At 42.9% G+C, this 24134-nt stretch overlaps 1 protein-coding gene across 6 annotated transcripts in view; it reads right to left on the bottom strand.

The window, feature by feature from the left end:
- Positions 1–24134, bottom strand: part of cic (Putative transcription factor capicua) — a 72730-nt gene that overhangs the window by 42454 nt on the left and 6142 nt on the right. For 5 of the 6 annotated variants that reach the window (XM_089549864.1, XM_089549869.1, XM_089549866.1 and 2 more), the window contains exons 3-9: positions 15704–15799; positions 9937–10086; positions 8100–8236; positions 7277–7462; positions 4498–4669; positions 2952–3004; positions 712–847 (exon numbers count right to left, since the gene is read on the bottom strand). In XM_089549864.1, coding sequence (XP_089405990.1) covers positions 712–847; positions 2952–3004; positions 4498–4669; positions 7277–7462; positions 8100–8236; positions 9937–10086; positions 15704–15799 — 930 coding nt within the window. The remainder of the gene's footprint in view (positions 1–711; positions 848–2951; positions 3005–4497; positions 4670–7276; positions 7463–8099; positions 8237–9936; positions 10087–15703; positions 15800–24134) is intronic. The other variant, XM_089549868.1, reaches the window with a different exon arrangement.

Below are 24134 nucleotides of genomic sequence, written 5' to 3'. Positions count from 1 at the left end.
AATAAAAAACATGATCTAAGACCCATGTCCCCCCTTAAGTTTGGCATCCGCGATTAAGCACAACCGCATTTGGACTGCCCGTGTGACTGCAGGTCAGCCAACAGGCGGCTGCAGCTGCAATGCTGACAGAGCAAGATGGTCATCTGCCATCTGTCAGACAGATAGCAAGTACGATCATCGTCGGCTAGACTTGAAATTGCAGCGGCAAGTTCGGGGTGCGATCATTATGCCGGGAATAAAAAAAACTGAATTTTGCCAACAAAATTCGGGGGTGCGATCATTATGCGAGTGCGATCATTATGCGAGTACGGTACTCAAGGTGGTGTACATTTGTAATAAGGGAGCAAATTACTCAATGGCATCCACCCGAGGGCAGCCATATGGCTATAAAGGAAAGCTATGCAGCTTCCACAGAAACTTCGTATTTAAAGAAAAGCGTGTCACAAGCGCGTCACTTGACACAAGGGATGAGTGTCAAGCGACAATAACTGGCATTCTGCTCTGTGCAGCTAAAATTTAAGATGGAAAAGCTCGCACTTACAGAGTCCTAGTTAGTGCACAAAACACTCATGCTTTTGTAAAATACAGTGCAGACTTAAATGTTACAGCAAAGGAGCATACAACACCATGCAGAAACTTCTTTTGAAACTAAAAACTTGCACACGCCTCACAAAAGTAACCTTAGAATGAGGAGACCGGATGTGCACTTACCTTCGTCTTCACAGATTATCATTCTCTCATCGTCACTGGATGCATCTCCATCCTTGTCAGTGTTGCTTGCAAGGCGAATATTGACGACAGAAGACTCAGAAGTGGCTTCGGCCCAAGGAAGTGGAAGAGCAGAATTCTAAAAACATTTGACAAAAAGAAAACAAGTTGTATGGCAAACAGCACACATAAAGGCTTTGTGATAATGCATATGAAGAGCATTACAGTAAAAGGTCGTTATTTCGAACTCCACGGGAACGCCGAAACAGTTCGAATGAACCAACGTTCAAACTAATGAAAGTGAACAAAATATGTGGTACACTGCGATCAGGAAGGAATCGAGTAGTGAAATTACCCGATTTCATAGCTCTAAAACATTCCATCACCACCTTCGCCTTTATTCCTGAAAGGCAAAGGCCAACACCTTCTATTCTAAAGCCCGAACTTATCAGAGAAGAAAACTGAAGAAGAGGCAGGCAGCATCATAGTTGTGAAAGGCATGTGACTGCCTGTGAGCATGGTAGCAAGGCTGGAAAATTAAGCAGCGTGCGACTGTCCTGCGACTGCCGTTTTTCGATCAAAACGACAGTGACAGAAATCCACAACTCGTGAGTAGCAGAGATTGCATGATCGTTTAGATCAAAAAGAGAGTCGCCAGGATGGCTGCACGTATGCTGCCCAATTTTCCAGTCTTCCAACCCCATGTCACAAACTGCCAAACCAATGAGCTTACTTTCCGGTGATATCCTGTCTCGATAGCGCACCGGCATCAACCTCACAGAAAGTTTCAATTCTCATGAAATGTTTTCGCGAGATAATTACTGCAGATGGACGACATTTCTCAATAACTAAGACTGTGGAACAGTGCGTAGGTTCACCGCTATAGTTGCAATCAATAATACGGCACGTAACGCAAAGGGCACTCGAAAACCGAGACGAAGATGCACAGCAAACCAGCAAAAGATCCAATTCATTTGTTTCATGCATGTTGCAGTTTGGTGCACGACTGCATGGTTTTGGATTCGGAGTGCAAGAGACGCTGTGTTGCGCCTGATTTTCTGTGTCTCGCCAGTGGTCGTATCATCCGCTGCTCAACAACAAAAGCCAACAAAGCCTTTGAGATTGGTGTTGCAAGCAACAACCGTGCACAAATCGTTGAGGTTATGCTGCTGCCATGCCGCTGTCATGCCGCCGCTAACATGGAGAGAGAGAGAGCCCTCCCAGCCTCCATCGCAGTTTACCCGTCCTTACACCTCGCACGCCTGTTTTACCCTCTCCACATCTTCTCCAAACAGGAAGCACAGCCAAGCGGGAGCATTGCTTGGTTGGCTGCGTGCCCAGCCAGCCTAGGCGTAGTGGCACGTAGTTCGAATTATCGGCGCCGCAACCCATTAACATTCGAGTCATTTAGTTTTGCTGTACCTAGACTTCAATGGAGCGTGGAAGGACCAAGTCACACAGCACAGCTCGAATTATCCAGAAATTCGAATTAATGAAATTCGAATTAGCGAGCTTTCACTGTACCACAAAGGAAAAATAAAAGTGTTGGGCATCACATTACAGTAACTACAAACCTTTTGTCGAGCGTGAAAATTCACTCACTCCATATTTTGGTCCCTTGTAAGAAACTGTCAGAGCTTCCCGTAGGACTAATGATCGTTTAAGACTTTTTTTTATGAAGTCTGAAAAATTTTCAGACTGAACAGTGTGTTACAGGCGAGATCTCAAGAAGCAAGAACCACAATGTAGCCCCACCATTTTAGCGCATTTCTGCTGCATTGTTACAGCATGCTCACACGTCTTTCACTGCTTTCCTAAGAACACTGCCAGGCACTGCCAGCAAATGGAAAGTTGTCAAGAAAGCAATCCTGGCTTCAAAATTGTGACAACAGCCTGCCCAAGTAAAACGTGCACAAGCTAACACTTGCTAATGGGCATGCAAGCAGGTGACTGACAAAAATGGCACTATCATCATAACTTTTGGCACAGGTGGAGAGCACCAATGAGCTTACATGCAGATGTTTTCAAAGCAAGGCACCTGTTTTCGACCTCCCACTAATTCTGCAAACAGCAAATGCATGGTTCCCATGACACACTGCTTAAACTGCTATCTGAGGGCAGGAGGACTTGTGGGAAGCTGTGGACTGTTGTATTCAAATCATTTCTCATTCCCGATGAAGTCGAACTTCTACCTGGAACGACTATTAAAAACCGCTGATGAAGATAATAGCACTCAAACTCACATCACTGCCTTCTCCATTTTTCGTGCCACTGGAAGTGTCCTCCTTTGCATTATCTGCAAGAAAAGTGAAAAAAATTAAAATTTAAATTGCATGTGCACTTCTGACTAATGCTATGGCAAAAACAGTAAGGAGAATTTAAAACTGAGGAAAAAAAAAAATGCCAGCTATGGGGAACTGCCTTCCTCTGTTCCCTAGGGTGTTTCCCTGCAATGTGCTTTATTTAGTTGCCTAAACTAACAGCAGGGCGCCTGTGTTGCAGTGGCCCTAGCACTGGAGACGGCGCAATTATTACGGAAGCAGGAGAGACAGCCCTCTCCCTCTTCAACCTCGGGAACTCCTCATGTGTAGACGTATTGGCGCGAGGCCTCGCGGGAACGTTTCCCACAAGCTAACGTTCCCACGAGCTCTTCGTGTCCATCCCTAGAGTAAGGAAAACTTGCTCGCAACCCTGCTGGTGCGTGTGACGACTTCGAGTACTTAGCTTATTCTGTTGCTGGCCGGCGCTATTTTTGTAGCAGTCTTTGACTGCTGAACAAGCATGAACGTAGCCATAAAGAGCACACGAATTGATTTTCGCTAAGAACAAAAAAATTGGGTAGAGCTGTTGCCAGTCCCCCTCCAGGAAACATAAGTAGTCTATACGTGACATTTCTGCCATGCTTCATCTACTCTGATGACATTACTGTCCAGTTCCTGCAGCAGTGTTCTTTGTGGCTTAAGAACAGCAACATTAATGAGTGAAGGAAAGGTGCAGTAACTACATCTCAGTCAATGTGAACGCCCAAACTGTGCTGAGAGAGAAGGGACAAAGGAGGGGGTGAAAGGAGAGATGTAGTAGTTTCAACCTCAGAGATCACTAGTTAAAAGACGAAACTTTGGAGCTCCCTTTATGCTGTGCATTTGAGCAATTGTGGAGTTTCTGCAAATAAGGTGTCAAATTTAATGAAAATACTTAACATGACCAGAACAGCACCCAACTCTTTGAATTCAGAGGAATAATTATATCTACTATGTGCTACACTTGAGCGTGGCTATATAACTGCAAAGGGAAGCTATAAAGCTTTCGGAATCCAAAGCATGAAGATTTGGGAAGTTTTATACAGATGTTCTTTGTAGAGCTACGGTAGTGCCTTTGTGGGAGCCAATTATACCTGCACGTGAAATCATGCCACACTGATAACCTCCTGTAACATATTGGACTGACTGTTTGGACGTGTAGCCATATGCAAATAACTGGCCAGTCACAAATAATTGCTAAAGAGCCAAAAGTGCACAGCAGTTTCAAGTTACATAACAAAACTCACGACGGTTATTTAGGCTGGCTTTCCCAGAATCACAAAACACAGTTCCCATGTTTTCGGCTACGAAAAGTGTGCACTTGGAATTTGGGACTACTACCAGAACACAACTATGTCAGCATTGCAATTAGGCTAAAACACCTTGCATTAGGGTAAAAGGCGCATTAGTGCCTCTTCTCGACTATGGAACCCATTACAGTTACCTGTACACTGCTTGGCGACGATAAGCCCCTCACTCCCCAGCCTACCAGTCTCTTGGCGGTCACTGCTGTCCCCGGAGGCCAGGTGAGCACCCAGGTCATCGGAGGTGCTGAGGCATTTGCGCCCCATGTCCTTGCACTGGGAACCAGAGCTGGATTTCTTGCGGTCGCGACTGCACCACTTCCAGTCGGGGTGCGCCTTGAAGTGCGCCTCCTTAACCTGCACGCAAGTATGCAATGTGGGTTTATGAAAAAAAATCTCTTGCTCGCACGTTTTACACTCCCTGCTACGCCACACCACCAGCATGCTCACGGGTGTGCGCAAGGCAAAGCCATTAAATTCGTTTGTATTGTTCTGGCAAAAGAAATCGAATTGCTAGCCATTTATTTGGCGCACTTGCGGCAGCAGTAGCTTTCCTAGATGAACAGTTGTAAGAGCAAACTTCCAGTAACCTCTGGCGCGCGCTGGAATCTGAAACTACTAAACCGTTTACTCTTCTGTTTGCTGCCAGTCAGCTGGGCCGCAAGCAAGGGCACCGTTTCATGGCCTTTTATCTCCACTTGCCTCCAAGTACTCGCTTTGCGACTCTTTAATGCGCTTTCGATTGTATCAACTGCTTTGAGCTACGCACGCACCATCATACCATCCCGCGGGGAGGGGAGACATTGCGTCGGCTTATATTTGAAAACTTTTTTTTTGCCAGCGAGGGATGCAAGCTTGGAGGGGGGGTGGTGACATATAAGCGGCAATATACAGTACATAGTGCACATTATGACCTTTGTAGAGTTTTTTTAGGATGTATTCACAAAATCTGCGCATAATTACACACAGCCCCTTTTGAAGCGTTAATTTAAAGAAAAAAAAATGCGCAAATTATCTGAGTAAGTATGATACCCCCGAAGAGAGACACTTCATTCCTGATTACATGTGACAAAGCGATAGAATAGCTGCTCCCCATAGACACCCATGCCATAGGCACCCATAGTGCGACCAGTTTCCACAGACACCCCTGCATGTGTTAGCTGACAGTTCTGACTCCCGACCAACGGCTGGCACGAGTTGTGACTTAACTCTTCCGTGCTAGATCTCACACACATTCAAACACAAATCAGTTCCACACTAGTGCAACTATTTGGGGGTCCACAATCTTTGCCACCTCACTGAGTGTGACAGCGATGCAACAAAAATGCAGAGAAAACATCTCAACCAGCTCCGTATGCTATCCCACAAAAGAATGTAACGAACAGTGAACATCACAATTTACTGCAGAGCATCCGAAAACAGAATGGCTATGCACACATCTCAAAGGAAAGCTTATCCTAGAGAGATTGACTACCAATGTGTTACGGCTTGTTTTCTGTGCAGTACTATAATGATGAGATTAGCCAATGATCAGTCTAAAGCTGTGGCCATTTCTAAAGCCTGCGTGTAATGTTATGCTTTTTTGGCTCTCATATAGAAGTTTCATGCCTAGGAGTAACTGCTGATACATGAACTCAGGAAAGGCCACAGCAAGGTCAAGAACACATTTACCTGAGCTGCAACTAAATAAGCACGTTGTAGTTCCGTACCCCCACTGTTGGAAGATTTTCACAATACCCATAGCTAACAGGTTCAACTGTCAGAAAAACAGAACAAGAGTTGCAACAACTGGCACGCACCGCACTCATAGCTAGGCAGCCCCGACAATACTAGTAGCTGGGTTACAGTTCCAACGGAAGAAGCTAACCTAAGAAGCATTTGTGTCTCCATCACAAAAACACTGCAGCCTTTTGCAACTCACAAGACAATCCCACATCCTAAAGAGACATTAAGGGAGAACTGAAGTTGGACTGTATGGGGAGATAACTGCATAATGAAATACAAAGAGGCTATTTTCGCTGAAAATGAAGCTTTATAAGCTATAAAAGTCCAAAAAATGAAATCCAAGTATTGACAACACTGGCTGTTCTCACAACTAAACTGTGATGATGTTAAGCAAGGGACTGCGCAACACAAGTATGGACGCGAAGAGCACAGGGATAGGCCCAGACTCGCGGCTGATTTTATTCAGAAGAGAGCACATCACAAAATAAATAAAAATCAACACATCACTCGCGACTGAATAAAATCAGTCTAGAGTCTGCGCCTGTCTTTATGCTCTTCACGTCCATGTTTGTGTTGCACAGACCCTTGTTTACCAGTGTAAGACTGGCTTGCCCAACAATGTGCACTCTTGTGATGACGTCGAGGCAATTGCTACATTTTTTTTTTCGGCCACACATAGGATACATCCGGTTAGCTGCAAAAGCCAAAAATACACTTTTACTACTAGAACAAAAATTAGATGGAGTTGTCTGCAGTGTCGCTGTAAAGCAAGAATATACAGCAGCAGAAACTTTGCTCTCCAGTGAGGCATAACAGTGTCAAAGATGCTTCCTGCAGTCATGCTCATGTTTGGCCACCTGATGACTCGAAATGGTGGTCTATGGGGTCTGACGTCCAAGCACTGATAAGCATGCCGCATCCTCATAGCGTTGACCTTTATTTCAAAACGCCTAAGCTTGTGCACATGCTCCAAGACATGTCCAGTAGCTCGTTTTACTATTGCGCCTAAGGAACACCTTCAAAAGCAGGAAGCTTTGAAGCTGTTCCAAGTGCTTTTATCCACGCCCCTCCTTTTATAAGAAGTTACCTGGGGAGAGGGAGAGCTTCCTCTCCTGAATATTCTTGCTCACTCAGTAAACCAAGGAAGGAAAGCATATAACGGCAACACCGGTTAGTATAGAATGTTGAGCGAACATGCATCAAACAAGTGTGCGATGCCAAGCAGCCACATAGCCAGACCTTGAAGGCAAGGTCGTGGTACTGCTGCTTCTCGGAGGGGTTCAGCGCGTACCACCACTCGCCAAGAATTTTGCTGACGGTCCGGTTGTCCTGGTTGGGGTGACGCTTGTGCACCAGTGCCCGGTGCCGCTTGCTGAAGATCATGAATGCGTTCATAGGCCGCCGGATGTGCTCCTTCTCCTTGGCCTGCGTGAGAACGGAACTGCAATGAGTTGCATGCTAACGCATGGCTTAGGGACGAGGCTAACAGTGCGGCAAAACTAAGTGTTCAGCCAGAAATCTGAACATGCCAGCGATTGTGGCGCCCATCTCCAAGAAGCACAAGTACAATGAGGTGAGGTGTGCTGGAGGTGATGCAGTGCAGCAAAATTGGAACATGCAAGCTAAGAAAAAGAAGAGGATGAGAACATTAGCCTAAGTTTCATGTATACTTCGCATGCATGTAATTTGTAAGTTGTTTACTTTGCGGAGACATGTCATCGATACCTACGACATGCAAGGCAAACTGCTTCATGCAAATTGATTCCAAATGCAAGTCAGCCTATAAAACTCCAAGACCATAGAAAATAAGTCATGCGCAGTTATGACAGTTTTGCTGTGCGAGAAGCAACCATGCTTCGAGAGTAATGATGAGTTGTAATGACAGCAGCCTCTTGTATTCCACTCGGATATGACAATTACGTGGCTGAGGAAAACTGGCAGCACAAAATAGTCAGTATGAAAAACACAGCTGCTGACATCTAAGTACTGGAAGATGGCATATAAGTACACGCATGCACTTTACCACTTGAGGCAGTTCACAAACGAGGCAGAAAGCACACACCTTGCGTGGACTCTTTGGGTCATCCTTTGGAAGTGCGCCAAGTGACTGCGTTCTCCGCTTGGCAGAAGGGACAACTATTGCCGTGGGTGAATCAGTGGTGTCAAACACGTCGTCATCCCCTTCTTCCTGATCGTTCCCTGCGACACATGAGCCCAACAACGCATTTTACTACAAGCCAAAAGGCTAGCAATGGCAAGTGCACAAAGCTCTATTTTACTGAAACCCACACAAGTAGGGCCCTTCTCAGTACTACAATCGCCAAAACCATTCGTCACGCGCTCCCTCTCAAAAATGAAAGGTATCTCAGCCCGTTTTTTTCTCTTTATTATTCAATAAAGAGCATCAGTTTGAAAGGCTTTTTTATCACTGGGAAGGATTCAACCTTGGAAACAGTTTAAAGTAGTCTTTTTTTTTCATATTAGCTACACAACCCTGCAAAAAAAACAAACACAATACAAGAGGTTGCTTAGTTGCGGCACTCAGAAGTCCTCAGGATACACACAGCTTCCTCCACGTGCAATGTTTCTTGCATGCCCACGAGAGGAAAACTGAAACAGATGGATACTGCAAAAGTAAACGTAATTTATTTGAATCCTCTCCTCTTATAATGAAGCAAAAAAAATTTCTCAGTAATTAGTGTTGCTCACAAAGGTGCTCTACTGATTCCATGGCATTTCATAATCAACACAAAAGTGTTTTAGAGTCTCTATCAAGCCGTTTAGAAAGATGAAAAACCACATCACTAGCGAGCCTCTGGTGTTGGGAGAATGGCAGTAAGGGTTTTATATTTCTGCTGAATAATGTAACATGAGGGTTGCTAGATAAATTTGGTACACAATTCAGATATGCACATAAATTCATCTGGTGATGCTACAGCTTATTAGCTCTGCTCTTTGAACTGGCTCACGTCTTACTCTAGACAAAAATGGAGTTGTTCTACGAGAAAACCACTCGGCATGAACCTTTGAAGGAAACAAAAATAGTAGTTCTTCCTAGTTCAAAGATCTTCCGCTAGCAAGAAGGTGTTGAAGTATGATGGTGCAGCTACCACAGGAAATGGGTAGTTTTGAATGCTCTCAGAGAGATTACTTTGTTGATAAGATGCAAAGTTTCAAATGTTCTAGACCATGCACCTGAACCTAAGTGAAAAACATACTGATGCAGGTGTCGTACAGGCAAATTTAGTGCCATTTCCAGTATGTGCACTTCATTTTGTAAAGCTCAAGTTTGGTGGCACAGCACTACATGGAGAAGGTGAGTGCCACTCGATGTTGATTTTGCTGTAATTTGGTAAACCTCATACAGGCTAAGAATTTCAACAGCATGCCGAAATTTTCAACCGATATAACTTTTTCACAACTAAACGCCTCTAAAGAGCCATCTTCGGCAAATAAAAACATTTTCCACAGCTCTACTGACATAAAAAGTATTACAAGTTGAGACAAGTACAAGGTATGCCAAGCACAGCATCAAACAAAATATGGCAGAATGTGTTGCTTGCGCTTAGCATGCCAAATTGCGAACTTAGAAACAGCTTGTAGCAGAAAAATTTTAGGATATGTTTTATAATTCACATCTACATTTATTTTCAGGCACATTAATTTCAAATCCCTAGACACCAGTACTGAGGCTACACGTGTGGACGGAGTGAAGTGTGCTTGAACCAAACAAAGGCTAGTGCATGACTCATGGAAAGTGACACCAAATCTGCCCATACAACAAGAGTTATTAGAAAGAGGCTGCATCCAGAAAAAGGCACTGAGGCGTAAAACCACTTTTGCTGTACTCATACACAGCGTAAACGGCCAGTACGTATGATGTGCAACGTCTTACTCACCACTGCTGGATTGTTGAGTGCTGCCGTCTGGAGGCACAGGGGCAGTAGTCACGGTGGGTGGGGCACTGCTCGGTGGCGACGGGTGGGTGCCCAGGAAAGGGACCAGCGAGTGCCACGGAAAGACAGGAATTGGCTTGCCGTCACTCCAGCCTGAAAGGTACAACGCCATATCACCTCCCACTCAACAAAAACTGACTGGGCCCCTGAGAAGCATTTCAATGTGAGCCATGGCTTTTTTTGACTGAGTGATCGCAATGTGTAGCATCTATTAGTTATTGCCGCTCGTCAGAATGACTACCGTCACTCATCAAAAATAACTCATACGTTGAGGAAAGCAAACGAAGTCTTGTCTGTTGGCCCATCTTGATGTGTTAAACCTGTTCAGAGGTGGGAAGAAAATTTTAGCAGTCAATTGTGATCCACTGAAACGGCACATAGCAACAATCGTTATGCAGCCAAAAAGGTAATGAAAAACAACACAGGAAAGTTGCTGGAACTTGCAACAGAAAGTGTGCTGAGCAGTGGTTAATAAAAATGATTGTTATAAAAGGACATGCTTATGCACTAGAACATAACATTTATGGGTTACATTTTTTTCACTACAACACTGCACACATAACACAAGAAAGCCAAGAACACAGTATTATTCACTAAACCTTAGATAATTTAACATAGCAAAACTGCTCCACAGTTGTATCACTTTCAATCTGTGAAATTGGAGTGCACTATACAGGGCACCCAGTGGCCTGCGACCAGTAGCCTTGTTCATTCACTGCGGCTTTGCTTAACAATTTCCTCCAACCCAGGCGCATTTGAGGGTGCTAACGTCGCAATGCAAGAGAGGGCAGTCCCGTGAGCTTTTAAATCTTGCAGGCTCTATTTTAAACTCAAAGAAAAGGAACCATGCTGAAGTCACTTTGAACGACACAAGTGAAATGGGCAGTTCTCAACTTGCTCTACAACTCTGATATTGAAAATTTCATGCTAAAAGTAACAAAAGCTAGCTAATTTATCTTGGTCAATGTGCAAATATGGAACATTTAAAAATAAGCTAATCTTATCAAGGCAACAACCTATAACCCTACACAGACGAATCCTCATAGAGCACGCAGCTTTTTAGAGCTTGGCATAAGTTACTGAAACAGCCTGTATGTCTTGTACGGCAAATAAAATGTGACCAAGTTAACTAGAATGCAAACAAAAGGATATCAGTGGCTGCGGAAGAAACACGTGCGAGATCCTTTAACACTTCTACGCAGCTGTTTCTGTGCTATTGAAGTAATAATCGAGTGTGCCACTATTCAGTTTCTCTCGAATAAACTATCCTCGTTTTGCTGTTCCTATTTGAGTTGCCTTGCTTGCATATCATTTGATGCTGGTCGTACATGGCGAGCTTAGGATCACTCCACAGAAAGGACAGCAAGGATAAATACATTGTACACAGTACTGAAGCAGCGCTGTGCATGTTTCCTTTCCTTTGGAGCCCTGTGTGTTAGCACTGGCTGCTTCGTGATGAAAAACCAACAAGTCCAAACGTCTGAGCTACCCCACAAATGGTACCGCTTGCAGTCGCCATCAGCATGCATGTGCTCAGCCTCTGGCCTGTCCCTTTTGTTTATTTCATACTCATATTAGAAATTTTTCTAACTCTTGAGCTGATTTCTCTGCAATGCATTTTGCCCAACTAATGGCGGAACAGGCAGTTTTCCATGCTGGAAATAAAGGTTCCAATTCATGCATTTTTAGACGTAGCATGTGTTAGAGAAATGCTGAGGACAAACTGAAGACTGCTTGTATCGACAAGGTATCACGTTCTAATCACACAGAGACCACTCTCAGCGAGAACGAAGCTTTTATAAGCTAGAAAGGCCCAAAAAATGAAATAAAGAATTCGTCACATGCGGCAGATCGCGAGTAAAATGCGTGCGTTGACACCGGTTTTAGTGTGCAGATTCCAATGGAGACGCTACACTGCTATTCGCTTTCAAAGTGGCAGCAACTCATTTTTTTTTTTCTGGCAAGGAAGTATTCAGTTTGAATCGACTGGCGAGAAGTTTTTTGAATCCCATTTTCTTGGTGATAAATGCGTGTTTTGCTGCCAGACAAAAGTCAACATACCAAGAAAGAGGAGAAGAACCAATTTTTACTGAGAACAATAACTGGATGAGCTTGTCCTTAGTGGATTCACTGAGCCCACCACGGGCACTTCTCAGGCACTAGTAACACGTCACTGGCATTTCAGCTTTGCGAGACTTCCGATCAATGGGGCCAATAAATAGCTGGGCGAAGTTCTCTGTGGAGAAACCAATTAGGAAACCAACAATTAGGAAAATCTCTCTTATTACGCCAGAGTACTAGGGACGGAATGCTCTGCTGCTTCTATGCAATGTGTTAGCTCGTCATGTGCACAGAGGAGGCAGGAACCCCTAGAAAAATAGCGAGCCGTCCAATCAGACTTCAAGCCCTGTGCCCATTGCAGAAATGCAACCATATGCTGGGCGAAAAACATGTGCTGTTAATACAATATAAATTTCATACAAGATATAAATACAGCACCGTTGTCAATAATGAGACCTCTCCCCTACAAGGTGTAATACGGGAATTTCATTGATTACACTGTAATTAAAGGAAGGCAATGAAAACCTGTCCTAGGTTTTTTTTTAATATAACTTAAAACAACAATAATTCTTTTCCCAACCAGACAGACCTCTGTCGAATGTTTTCTTCTGAAAATAGATTAAGTGCCCTAGCGTGCTTTTTCTGTACCGGGCTGGTATGATAAAACTCTATTCCGATCCCATGCTATCTACTCCGCGAGAAACCGGCTAGTCACTTTTCATAACCTCAGCAATGTTGACGTGCCAACTGTACCTTGTTTTGAATTCTTTGAAAGCATACTTTATGTTTACTCTTAGGCGGTATATTATTGTGTTCCTTTTTTCCGCTGTGTCTTTAGATTTTGTTTAGCCACTATCCCAAACTAATATGCACGCCATGCCTGCTGTGTCTTTAGATTTTGTTTAGCCACTATCCCAAACTAATATGCAGGCCATGCCTTATGTAATGTCTCCGGGTCTTTAAGGGGCAAAAAAATTAAGTGAATGAATGTTCGAATCCATTCTAATTTTGTTTCTCCCATTCTTTGTCACTGGCTCCAGCAATGCCATGCCCACCGTTCATTCTTTTTGATTGGCTCAAATCCAGCAATAGCGGAAGCCTGGAATTGCTTCAGCCAACGACAGAAGACAGGAAGAACAAAAATAAAAAGCCATGTGAAATGGAAACCAGTACAAAATGTTCTGCCCGTTCCAATTTTTCAGCTACAACTCCTGAAATTGTTTTCCTCCTGTCACGCTGCGAAACTAAAGTTACCAGCAGTAACCGTTTATGCGGTTTTTATTTAATCACAAAAGCTGTCAACCACACACTAACGACCCCTCTCTCAGCCTCAGAAGCTCGTTGAAAGCTACCCCTTTAACCTCAAAGGCATTAATTACTACCAACATACTCAAATGGGCAAGGAATGATAAAATTTTCAGAAAAAAAAAAACTCTCCTTGCTTTATGACAAAAAGCAAAGGCTTTTAAAATCAACCTGAAATTCCCACAACTGATGACAAATATGCAGCTCAGAAAACCTGCAGAGAGGCAAAAGTAAATTCCCAAAACTTGTCGTACTCGAATTCCTTTTTCAGCTAAAAAAGCTTCCTTTTTTATTTCGGAGGCACAAAGGCTGGTGTACTGAACCCTTCAGTTCAGAGTTCTACACAGAACACACTTTCATGAAGCCCTTCAATGAAAATTCTATATATGAGAAATCTTTACAGGCAGGCACCTTTAAGAGATAGATTGGTCAATTGGGTCCAAATTTTTTATTTCTGAGTCTATACTCATTTGTAATCCTCGGGTCTTCATCTGTATCGCAAAGGAAAATTATAGCGAAACACGCAGCACAAATTTAAAAAGTGGCGCCTTTTTATGCGAGGTCATCGAAAATTGAAAGTGAATTGTTCTTTTGATTGTACCAATGCACTGAGAATTCGCGAGCCTCCGATGACCTTAGCATCAACATGAAGAGAAGAGATCAGTGCGTCAGCTGGCTGAAATTCTGCAATTCTTGGACCAAAGGCAAAAGCATAGGAGCCGAATAACGGGGCCAACGAGGGATATAAACTTTAAGGTTGATTTTCTCAGCTTTCACTTCTTCTGCGATTGCTATTACTCATCCTTTTGCCATTTTGCAATGACTGCCAATAAAATGATTCTGTCTTTCGTGCATGAATCCTGAGACGCTGAAGAGTACAATAAAGCTCTCGATTTTTCTATCTACACTTGCAATAGTTTTTGAAAGTTACTTGTTAATAGGCATTCTCGAGTTTAACTTTTGTTTCCATGAGTATTGTTCATGTCAAAAAAGAACTAACAGCTTTATTGCACAGAACAGGGCTTCATGAATATGCTGACACAAAAGCTTGCGCACTTTCTCCTTAACTATCAATGCCCTGGGGATGATTTTATGAGGGTGTAAATTGTAATTACTGAGCAACTATAACACCTAGCGTAATAAAAAAATGCATTTCTAAAATCCCCATAAAAAGTTGCAGATCTGTGCCGAATTGGGTTACATTTTATGCATAAATAAAGAAATCAGTCTTAAATGCCACGTCCCCCTTAAAGGCAGTTGATTTAAAGTGTAGCAAGAACTGACATTGCCACATGGCCTTCAAAAGATAGGATAGGATGGACAGTAAAAGACTTTTGCCTAGGAACACAACACGTATGAACAGGACACACGTCAGGCTAATTAATTAACATGGTGCTAGAATCATTCAATCAACCAAAATGACCAAAATGATGCCGCCAAAACGCATGCGTGCTGGCTGGAGTAGCAAGTCCATGAGATAATGGAATCAATGCTCTGGTTGCACGCCATGACGGACAGAAACCAATAGCCTACAGAAAAATATCACAAGGATGACTTAGCTGTGCCTTTACAGAGTTCATAAAATAATAAAAACAAAAGGTTGGAAGGTGGCTAGGGGCTTGTTGTTGGTGTTACTTTGTGTGTTTTAAAGTGCACAAAGTAGGCAAGGTGGCAACTACAAGCGCTCCACTAAAATGCTTTGACAGGCTAAATGGTTTACAATAACGCTGGATGGAAAACAGCATAAGAATGAGACAAGACACAATAACACATGGCTCATGTTGTCATGCCTAGTCCCACTTTTGTGCTCTCTTGTTTCCCACACAACCAGCGCATGTGCACGTTACATACAACTTCATTTTAATGCCTGCACGCATGCACTGTTATTCATTTACTATCCAACACAGCCAAGGATGATAGTATAGGAGAAAACTGTTTTCAGCAGCCAGGCTAAAAATTGGGTTAATTTAAGATAAAAGGCAAACAAAAAACGCACAATAAATACAGAATAGGTCAAGAAAACAAAAGGCCTCTTTAGTATGAGAATGAGAAAGATGCCAAAAGTAAGTAAAAATATATAACATATTCTTCAGTTCACATGGACTTTTGCATTTCTTAAAGATATTCATGTTCACGCAGCTGACTGTCTACACTCTGCACTATTTTTGTTTCAAATATATCAGTTTGCGGACCTGTCCCAATTTGAATACCCCTTAAGTATTGCTCCCTTCTATCGTGAGCTCTAGACGTGCGTGAACAAAGCATAACCTGTAAAGGCTAAGTCAGCACGGTGCCCCATAAGGACGAAAAAAACATTACAGTAGCCGTAAGGTAAGACACTAACTTGTCGTCACAGCCAAATAACAGCCTGTCGGTCTCCTTTCTTCCTCGGAAAAACAGCTGCTTCTTTGTAGGCGTTCCAATCCAGTGAAAGCCAGCGCTGCAGGAGCAATGTAGGCAGAAAAAAATGTAGGCTTTTCATAGAGCGCCAGCCCGCCGTGATGCTTTGTTTAACTATTAACAATTCCAACATATGAGGAGGACATGTGGATGTTCACGTAGAAATTAGGCTTCATCACATAAGCAGTACATGTGACTCAAGGACAAATGTCAAGAAGCATTGACTTTTACACCAGGACAAAAGGTGGTGAACATTTGACATGTTGAAATTTGCAAACAAAAATAGTTTACTGCTGCAGCAAATGTAAACTCATCAAGTTAGCATGCTTGTTGCTGCTGAGTGAGCATGGACTTTTCCTACTGAAGAGGTGTTGCCAAGAGTTACCAGTAATGTACAGTTAAGGACTGTTTTTCATTTGTTTTGGGTGATACCCAGAACAATAATGTAGAACGAATTTTACGGCTTAGCTCATTCACGGCTTCCACCATGCTGTAATGTGACAACGTGAAGTGGGCGCGCCTTAGACACACTTGCTAGCCATACTGGCAAAACTAAACGGTGCTCTCCGGATTCAGATCACAATGTAAAAGAAAATGCAATGCAAGCCCACAATAAAAAAGCCAGAATGTTTTATGGTGGAGGTACGGACTGCGCTCAAAAACAAACAGCAAGAGAGTGTGCCCCAAGAACTCTCCGCAGCCAATAAACCAATGCCTCTCTGCTGTGCAATGTTAGTGCAAGGTAAGAACCCAAGGTGGCTGAAATTAATCTGGCGCCGCCCACTAACAAAGCTGTTTCCCTCCTTCCTCTCAGCCTTTCCTTTTCTCATAACAGCCTCACCACCCCGATTAACTGTCACTTAACTTCAGCCAGCATACACCGTAACACTCTTACTGTCTAATACCCGTGCCACACGGACAGATTGCTAAGTGCTTACTGCCTTACTGGATAAGTGCTTACTGCCTTAAGTTTTAATGGCATTCGTTTGGTGCCACACGCGTAAATTTAATGGCAAACTTAATGGCCTTACTGCCATTCGCGACCTACTGAGTTCGCGACAACTCATTCGGCCGTGCAATGCGTACTCTCGTTCCCATTCCAGACGCAGAAAAGCATGCAGTTTTGTTAGTAACAACTTCCTAACCAGTAGGAAATGGTTCATTCTTAACTTTCAGTCAGATGAGGCACCTATACCGCATTTTCGATGCGAAGAGCGCCGTTTTAACCAGCCTTATTGACAGGTACTCTCGACTTGGGTGCTGACATGCGAGTTTATGGCAACTTTTTCGAATTGTAAAGCAGGAACAGCCATATTTTCTGGAAAATCGTTTTTACATTACATTTGAACAACATTCCCGGTATATTGTGCTCATTAGGAATGTTTATATTCAGATGAAACTTCTGACTACCTTGCAAGCGTTATCGTCATCGTCACTTTCGATAATGGCATTAAATGTGGACGTGTAGCCCCAACTCCGAAAATAATGACATTAACAAACTTAAGGCCTTAAGCATTTACTACCATTTTTTGTGCGCGTGTGGCAGAGGTATAACCCACTTTAGTACAACTGCTGATACACATTCATTTTCCCCCTACCTATTGCACCGTAAAAGTTCTTTCCAAGCCAAAAGCTGATCTGGTAAACCGCTGCCCTGCAACATTTCCATGAAGTAGAGGTGCAGCCAAAATAACACAGAGCATGCTTTCATTCAAACTTTTCTACTGCATTCTGTAGAGACAATATGAAGAGTTTTTGGGCTTATCTTTCTGTGGCACAAACGCCTACGTTGACTTCAAAGTTTTCTCTGTCTATGGTTTTCATGAAGTCTGTCAGCCGGCTATATTTGAAACTTCCGCTAGATGCGACGCCAGAACCACTTTATGTCATGAAAAAGGAATCACTTTTTCAAACCAAGAAATATGGACAGATGTCATAAGTTCTATGCCTAGGTATTGCCATCTGGTGATGTCACTTCTCTTTGCTCTGAAGTGGTGAAATGTTTAAGTAAAGGACACTGCGCCTGAGTTTTTTGTTGTGGTGACAGCTTTGGCTGACAAGGAAAATAATTATTTAGGCATAAATTTGTTTCATAAAAGAATAAGACTCCAAACCTGTGAGTGCAGCAATGTTCGGCGGGCGTAAATTCGTGAAGTTTCCAGGCCATTTAGGTTTTTTTGAAACAGGGGGTTCAAATATACACACACAAAATTTCAGATTTTTCTCAATACTAGAACATATTCGTGTCTTAAAGAGTTATACATGTTTGTACAAGAGGCACTCGCTAGCATACTCGTATGTATAAAGTATCTCCTAATTTCCCCTAGGTATGGCAAGAGAAGAATTTGATCGCCGTGGTGTGCGTTGTAATATTATGGCCATGACTACATGTTGAACAAATTAATGGAGAAGCTAAAAAAAAGTCTGCAGTGTGGCACTTGAAACAGATGCCAGTAAAATAACAGAACTGTTAATGGCCTGGAGCAGCCTCATGCCAATATGCATGCAGGCCTTGTACACACACACCGAGATATGAAATATTTGTACTGGTGGACAATGTTGCCTACATGCAATGCAACAAAGATCTGCACCAAAAGCAACATGACAGGCTGTCTTTTTGGCCACCTGATGGCACCAACCTGCAAGTGAGACTGAACGATTCAAATTGTGTGTGGCACTATCACGCTGCATCAGAGGGTGTGAAAAAGTCTTCACTCCTGCATGGTGAGATTCCGTGAGCGTGGTTGAATGACCCACAGTACTAAAACCGATGTGCACGATGCTTACGGCTTAGCTTGCACCTTTACCCAAAACCTTCAGCACCCACCCATGGATGCCTAGCAGATGAACTCTCTATTAGGCATTAGGCCCTTCATAGAAACTTTAAGCACACCATGAAAAGAACACTATCTCCACAACTCTGGCAAGCAGCTGGAAAGCACCACAAATGCGAGTGAAGGCCCCTGCTTCTTCAGACCATCAGAGAAAGGAAGACACTAAATGTAATTTAATGTTTCTTTTCGCACAAAGAAATAAAATTTGGCCAAATAGACCTTCTGCTGGATGCAGGCTCACGTTGCCCCATTTTGTTGAATATTTAGCAAGATGAAGTCAGGTTTCTCAGAATTGGCACCCTCTTTCCTGCTGTCACTTGAAAAAAAAAAAAGAGTGCTAATAACGTTGTGCCAATAGACTGGGAAAGCAGACAGAGCCAAAGATGGTTTTACATCACTTAAACAGTGCAGAAATTGAGAAGATCAATCAATTCGTTACTGGCTCAAACAAGACACTTGACAGGTAAGGTAAATTAGAAGAGGCATATGATCACAATAAGCTATTAAAAAGATTCATAATAATTCTTAATCACCATAATATAATGAAATGGTGACACAAGTGGATGCCGTCGGCAATCAGACATGTAACTCATTTAATGAAGTGACATGTGCACATCAGCTAAGTACATCACATGCTGCAAAACAGTAAGGACAAAAGCCAGAAAGCAAATTTTCTTTTTCATGGACTGAAAACCTTTCTACATTGAAATACTGTGAAGGAAAAAAAAAAGGTGTCTAGACAGAAGAATGGCATACTACAGATATCATACAGGAGCAGTGAAGAGGACTAGTAACTTACTGCAAAATGTGAGAGTAGGCATAACAATGAGTAAAAGGCATCGCAGTTACTCGCTCATTTTGCCTTGGGTGAGCTCAAATATATGACTACCTCTGGTAACCACTTTTTTTGAAACTATGCACAAATATACTTGCTGCGGTATCTCAGTGGCTGTGGCATTTGACTTGGGAGACAAAGTAAGCAAGCTCAATTCCAGCTGCATTTCCATAGAGGCTGAATGCAAAACTGCCAAGATTTTGATGCACATAAACACTAGGCGGTAGAAAATTAATCCGAAGTCCCCTACTGCTGGCTGCATGCCTCATAGTCTCTACGGTGTAGCTTTGGCACATGAAAAATCTACTCACAAACATCAACAATGACTGGCTTTGCTGGTCCACCTAGGCTGGCAAAGTAAATTAACTGTCCAAATGAAACAACTGGAGATTGGCAATACTTTGCATAGACGACTAGCCATATTCTCAAATGCAGCTTTGCTCCAAGGCCACTTTTCTGGCACAACTTAACAAGTGTGAACACTAGACGCAGACTGCAGTCAATACTCATGCTAACCTAACTTAAAGGCAGACCTCTGAACAATGGAGAGAAACTAACAAAAAGCAGATACTTGCATACACCCCGCAACCCATAGAGACCAAGCATGAGACATTTCACAACTAGACGAACAAAAGAAGAAAGGCTAGCAACCTCTGTTACAATTCCAGAGCAAGTGGCCCTGCGCTCGACTTTGCTAGACTGCATGCTTGAGAGACAAAAAAAAAAACTGCAGAGACGTGACCTACTCTGACCATGACCAAGGTATGCAGAAGCCATGACTTGCGAAAGCTGGGTGAAAGGGAAAAGGCAAGGCATTGCCCACTTTCTGGCCAAGCTACAATCCAGAATCAGCAGCGTGCGACATAACAGGCGCTGCTCTTTTGGCATTTGAAAAAGAGCCACAGCTGCGTCTTTCTTGCCAGCGAAGCCACGACACATTGAATGCTAGAAATGTCAGCCATGATACAAAGCACACCTCAAGAACACAAGTGCTGTCTATCCTTAAAACGATGGACGTATTACCAAGAAAAGAACACCAGGAGCGTATGTTGCAAAAGAAAACTAAAAGCTCCGAGGTATGTTCAACTTCTGTCTCTACGCACAGTGCTTTATTTTTATTTATTTTTTTTGCAGAATTTTAGGTGGGAAAGTTTAAGTGAAATAATCAGTAATAATAACCTTCGCACAATTATGGGCAGCAAGACTAGAATGCTTCTCCTTGCCAAAACTGCAGACTAGTTTGCCCTGAAACTGATTCAAATATTCAAATCAATCTAAATTAACTATTACCCATCAATACATTCAGCCGCTAAAGAAAAAGTTCCCACAGGAAGGAAACCTGGTGTTATCCGTGGCTCAGAAAGTAAAACGCTCATAAAAAAGAACAGACAGAGAGGGTGAGGGACATTCCATCATCTTAATGACACAGAGCCTTGACTCGTAAGCCTGCAAAGTTCTGTACTCTAGGAATTGGTCTTTCATTTATTCAGGGGAAGCAAAGAAGCAACCACTGTAAGTGAATGTTATATTATGTGAAGCCCATTGCTAAATGCCTCCACTATGTTAAGAGCGAGCAAGAACAAGCAATCAGATGATGAAGAAGAGGCATATTTACGCACGTCACCATCAGTGATGCACTCAATGATATGCAGCCTTTGGCCGCTGCGATGCGCCATTGTAATGAACCAATCGAATCTGGCCTGCACCTGCTGAGCTCTGTATTGAGGGTCATAAGTAAGGCATGAGTGCAGCGCACATAATGTGCTGCTGCTGGATCTTTTTATGCGTATCTAATGCACAAATAAGATCGAGCACATACCACACAACCAATGAATTATTGAGAGACCAAGAATGTGAGGTAAGCAATCAATCTAGTTCAACAGTTATTAAAAAAGCCAACGCAAGGAGCCAACACAAAAGACAGAACAAATGACTACTGGAGATGATGTGCTTTCTTTCTTGTGTCCCATTCCTAGCACTGGTTTCTCATACCGACTCAGCCCATTATGCAGTTTTGTTCAGTTTGCTATGAATGCAAGCACTAGAGAATGTGACTGAGGACAGCAGAGGGCAGGGACAGAAGTGTAATGACAAAAAGAGCAAGAACAAGCAAGCAGAAGAGGCCATAAATAGAGCTCATTATGTGCATATGCACAAACAAAATAAACAAACCCTGCACCTACTCATCACATTAGCTCATGCATGCATTGTGCTGTCACAACGAAACAGAGGACTTTTACACAATGTCTTTAAAAATCGTCCACCGAATAGGTGCAGGCACTGCAGTTCACATGTTGGATTTGAATGACACTTGGCAACTCCACTATGCCCAGTCACTCAGGAAAGATTACAGAACAGGGGCTACACACACGACCTCAAACAGGGTTCATGCTATCTTTGAGCACAAAAAATAAAAGAATTTCCAAGGACTAACGGTGGCTTCTCAAAATATCATTTTCTACACGTCAGAAACATAACATGTTTCACAATGAGGAAACGCAAGATAAGTTGCTTTTCAGCCTCAGCTTTCACGAAAGCTTAGCTTTCTCTCTTGCAAGCTCAGCCCTGATGCTGACAATGTCTTCTCTTAAGCAGTCATCCTCAGACTGTTGGACTTAAAAGAAGACACTGGTCTTGAACTGGTAAAAAAATATGAGAAAATTTTTACTTTTAAAAAATGGTATATTCAGATTCAATACACTCTAAAATAACTACTTACAAAGTCTCAAGGTCTAATTACACCTCATGCTACAATAAATCGATATATTTGATGCCTATGAAGTGCTGAAATAGCGACTGCGGAGCAAAATGCGGAAGAACTTCATAACTGTCAATTTCCACAACTGCGTCCCCGAAGGCCGCCACTTTTGCCTTGTTCAAAAGCTAGCATTCTTACCTACATCCTGGTGTTGCCCACCACTATGAAATCCACTCGCAACGATTGCATTCCACCATTCTTCGAGGCCTTTACAACAACCCCCAAGTACCTGGTGCATGTACTTTGAATGTAACTTTTTACACTTCGTGTTTTTTTGTCAACATGGCTAGCCTTACAGAATTTTTCGTTCTTCTTACAGCACAATTTCAATCAACCTTACACCGTTGAATTCAGAAAGAACTAAACTGTGGAGCAATGCTATTTTATTTTTTGAATGTGTCGAACATATCAAATTTTGTGAGCAAAAATCTCATCTGATTATATTTCAAAATTATATTTCAAACGAAGTGTACTGCCTCATCCAGTCTAGTCATATTCTTGGAAGTTTTAATTTCAGCTTTGCATCCATGTGGCTCTGCATGCGTTGTTCTTGCTCAACATGACGCCGCCTGCAAGGCAAGCTACCATGCAAACCTGAAGTTCCATTCCGTGAAATATGTGCTGCAGAACGGGAACCGGACATCAGGGAGACAGTTCAACATGAGTGAAAAAACTATCTGGAACTGGCACAAGCCCGCAAGAATGCTCCGATCGATGAAGTCAACAAAAAAGGCACGTTCGTCAGAGCTCTAGGATCGCCTGTGCATGGCAGCTGCCAAACACGTGTATTTTCACCACAATCACTGATGAAACGATCCCCAGTGCATTCTTATAATGCTTATCAAATGAACAGGTGTGTATTTTACAACGGTGCGACTTAGAGGCCGGAGAATGAGGCACACACGTGCACACAACGAGGAAAGCATAAGGGTATGTTTGTTCACTGCATCATTTATCACTAGGATATTAGTAGCTTAATTACTTTTTAAACTGAAGGATAATTTAATAGAGAGTAGGAGAAAAGACAATCACCCGCCACCGGAAATATCTCAACCGATGACCACTGCATGTTGTGTAATGTGCTCTACTACCAACTCTACAACCAACAAAGAGAAGCATCACAAAAAAAAAAAGGAGGGAGCTTCCATTGTTTAAGCTGCGTAAAATGAATTGCCCTTCGACATCCATGCCCACCATGCTTTTGAGAAAGCGACAAACAAATGAAGTTAATGCAACTAAGTGTACAGAAACCTCCACGCGTCAGAGCTAGTCTTTCTCTTCGCCGGCAAGAAGATGACAAAGGGCTCTCTTGTAAGCCACGCAGCAGCAGCAAGAACGGCACACGTAAAAGTGACAACTCAAAGGCAGAGCTTAGTATCTCGCCTCAAAGAAGAACAAAACAAAAGCCTGCCCTCAAGCAGCACCGAACATAAGCTTTCAAACTAAGCGAGTGTTGCTAAAGCCATTGCAACCACGTCGCTTTCGTACGCCACGAGGCGAGAAATGTTGAAATAAAAAGAAGCAAAACATTACTGCCTCAAATGCAACACATTGAGGGAAGAACACTAAAGGTGGCGTGATAAGTGCATACGCATCAATTCTCACGTCCACAAGCGAGGCTGTTACAGCCACCTGTGACCTTTCGTGAGCGTCCAAAAAAAATGGCTAACCTGCTAGCCTTGATGATCTCCACATCTGCTAAGGCAATTAGAAACCAAGAGGGTCTCAGTTTAAATGCCCATGAATTATACATGAGCTGGTCTGTGCACATAAGAATTATTTTTCTCCCTATAATAACCTCTGCCTGTTCATCTGAAATGCATTTAAGGCAAAACCATTTGAGGCATTCAAGTTGGAGTAATATTCTCAACACTGCTTAACCTGCCATGGTGGTTCTATGGCTGTGGTGTTCAGTTGCTGGACACAAGTTAGTTCAATCCCGGCCATA

This window comes from Amblyomma mixtum, chromosome 6, assembly GCF_055824585.1.
Source record: "Amblyomma mixtum isolate Tamu chromosome 6, ASM5582458v1, whole genome shotgun sequence".
In the NCBI taxonomy this organism is placed as follows: domain Eukaryota; kingdom Metazoa; phylum Arthropoda; class Arachnida; order Ixodida; family Ixodidae; genus Amblyomma; species Amblyomma mixtum.
The sequence above is the reverse complement of the archived record's forward strand: the minus strand, read 5'-3'. Positions and strand labels throughout refer to the sequence as shown.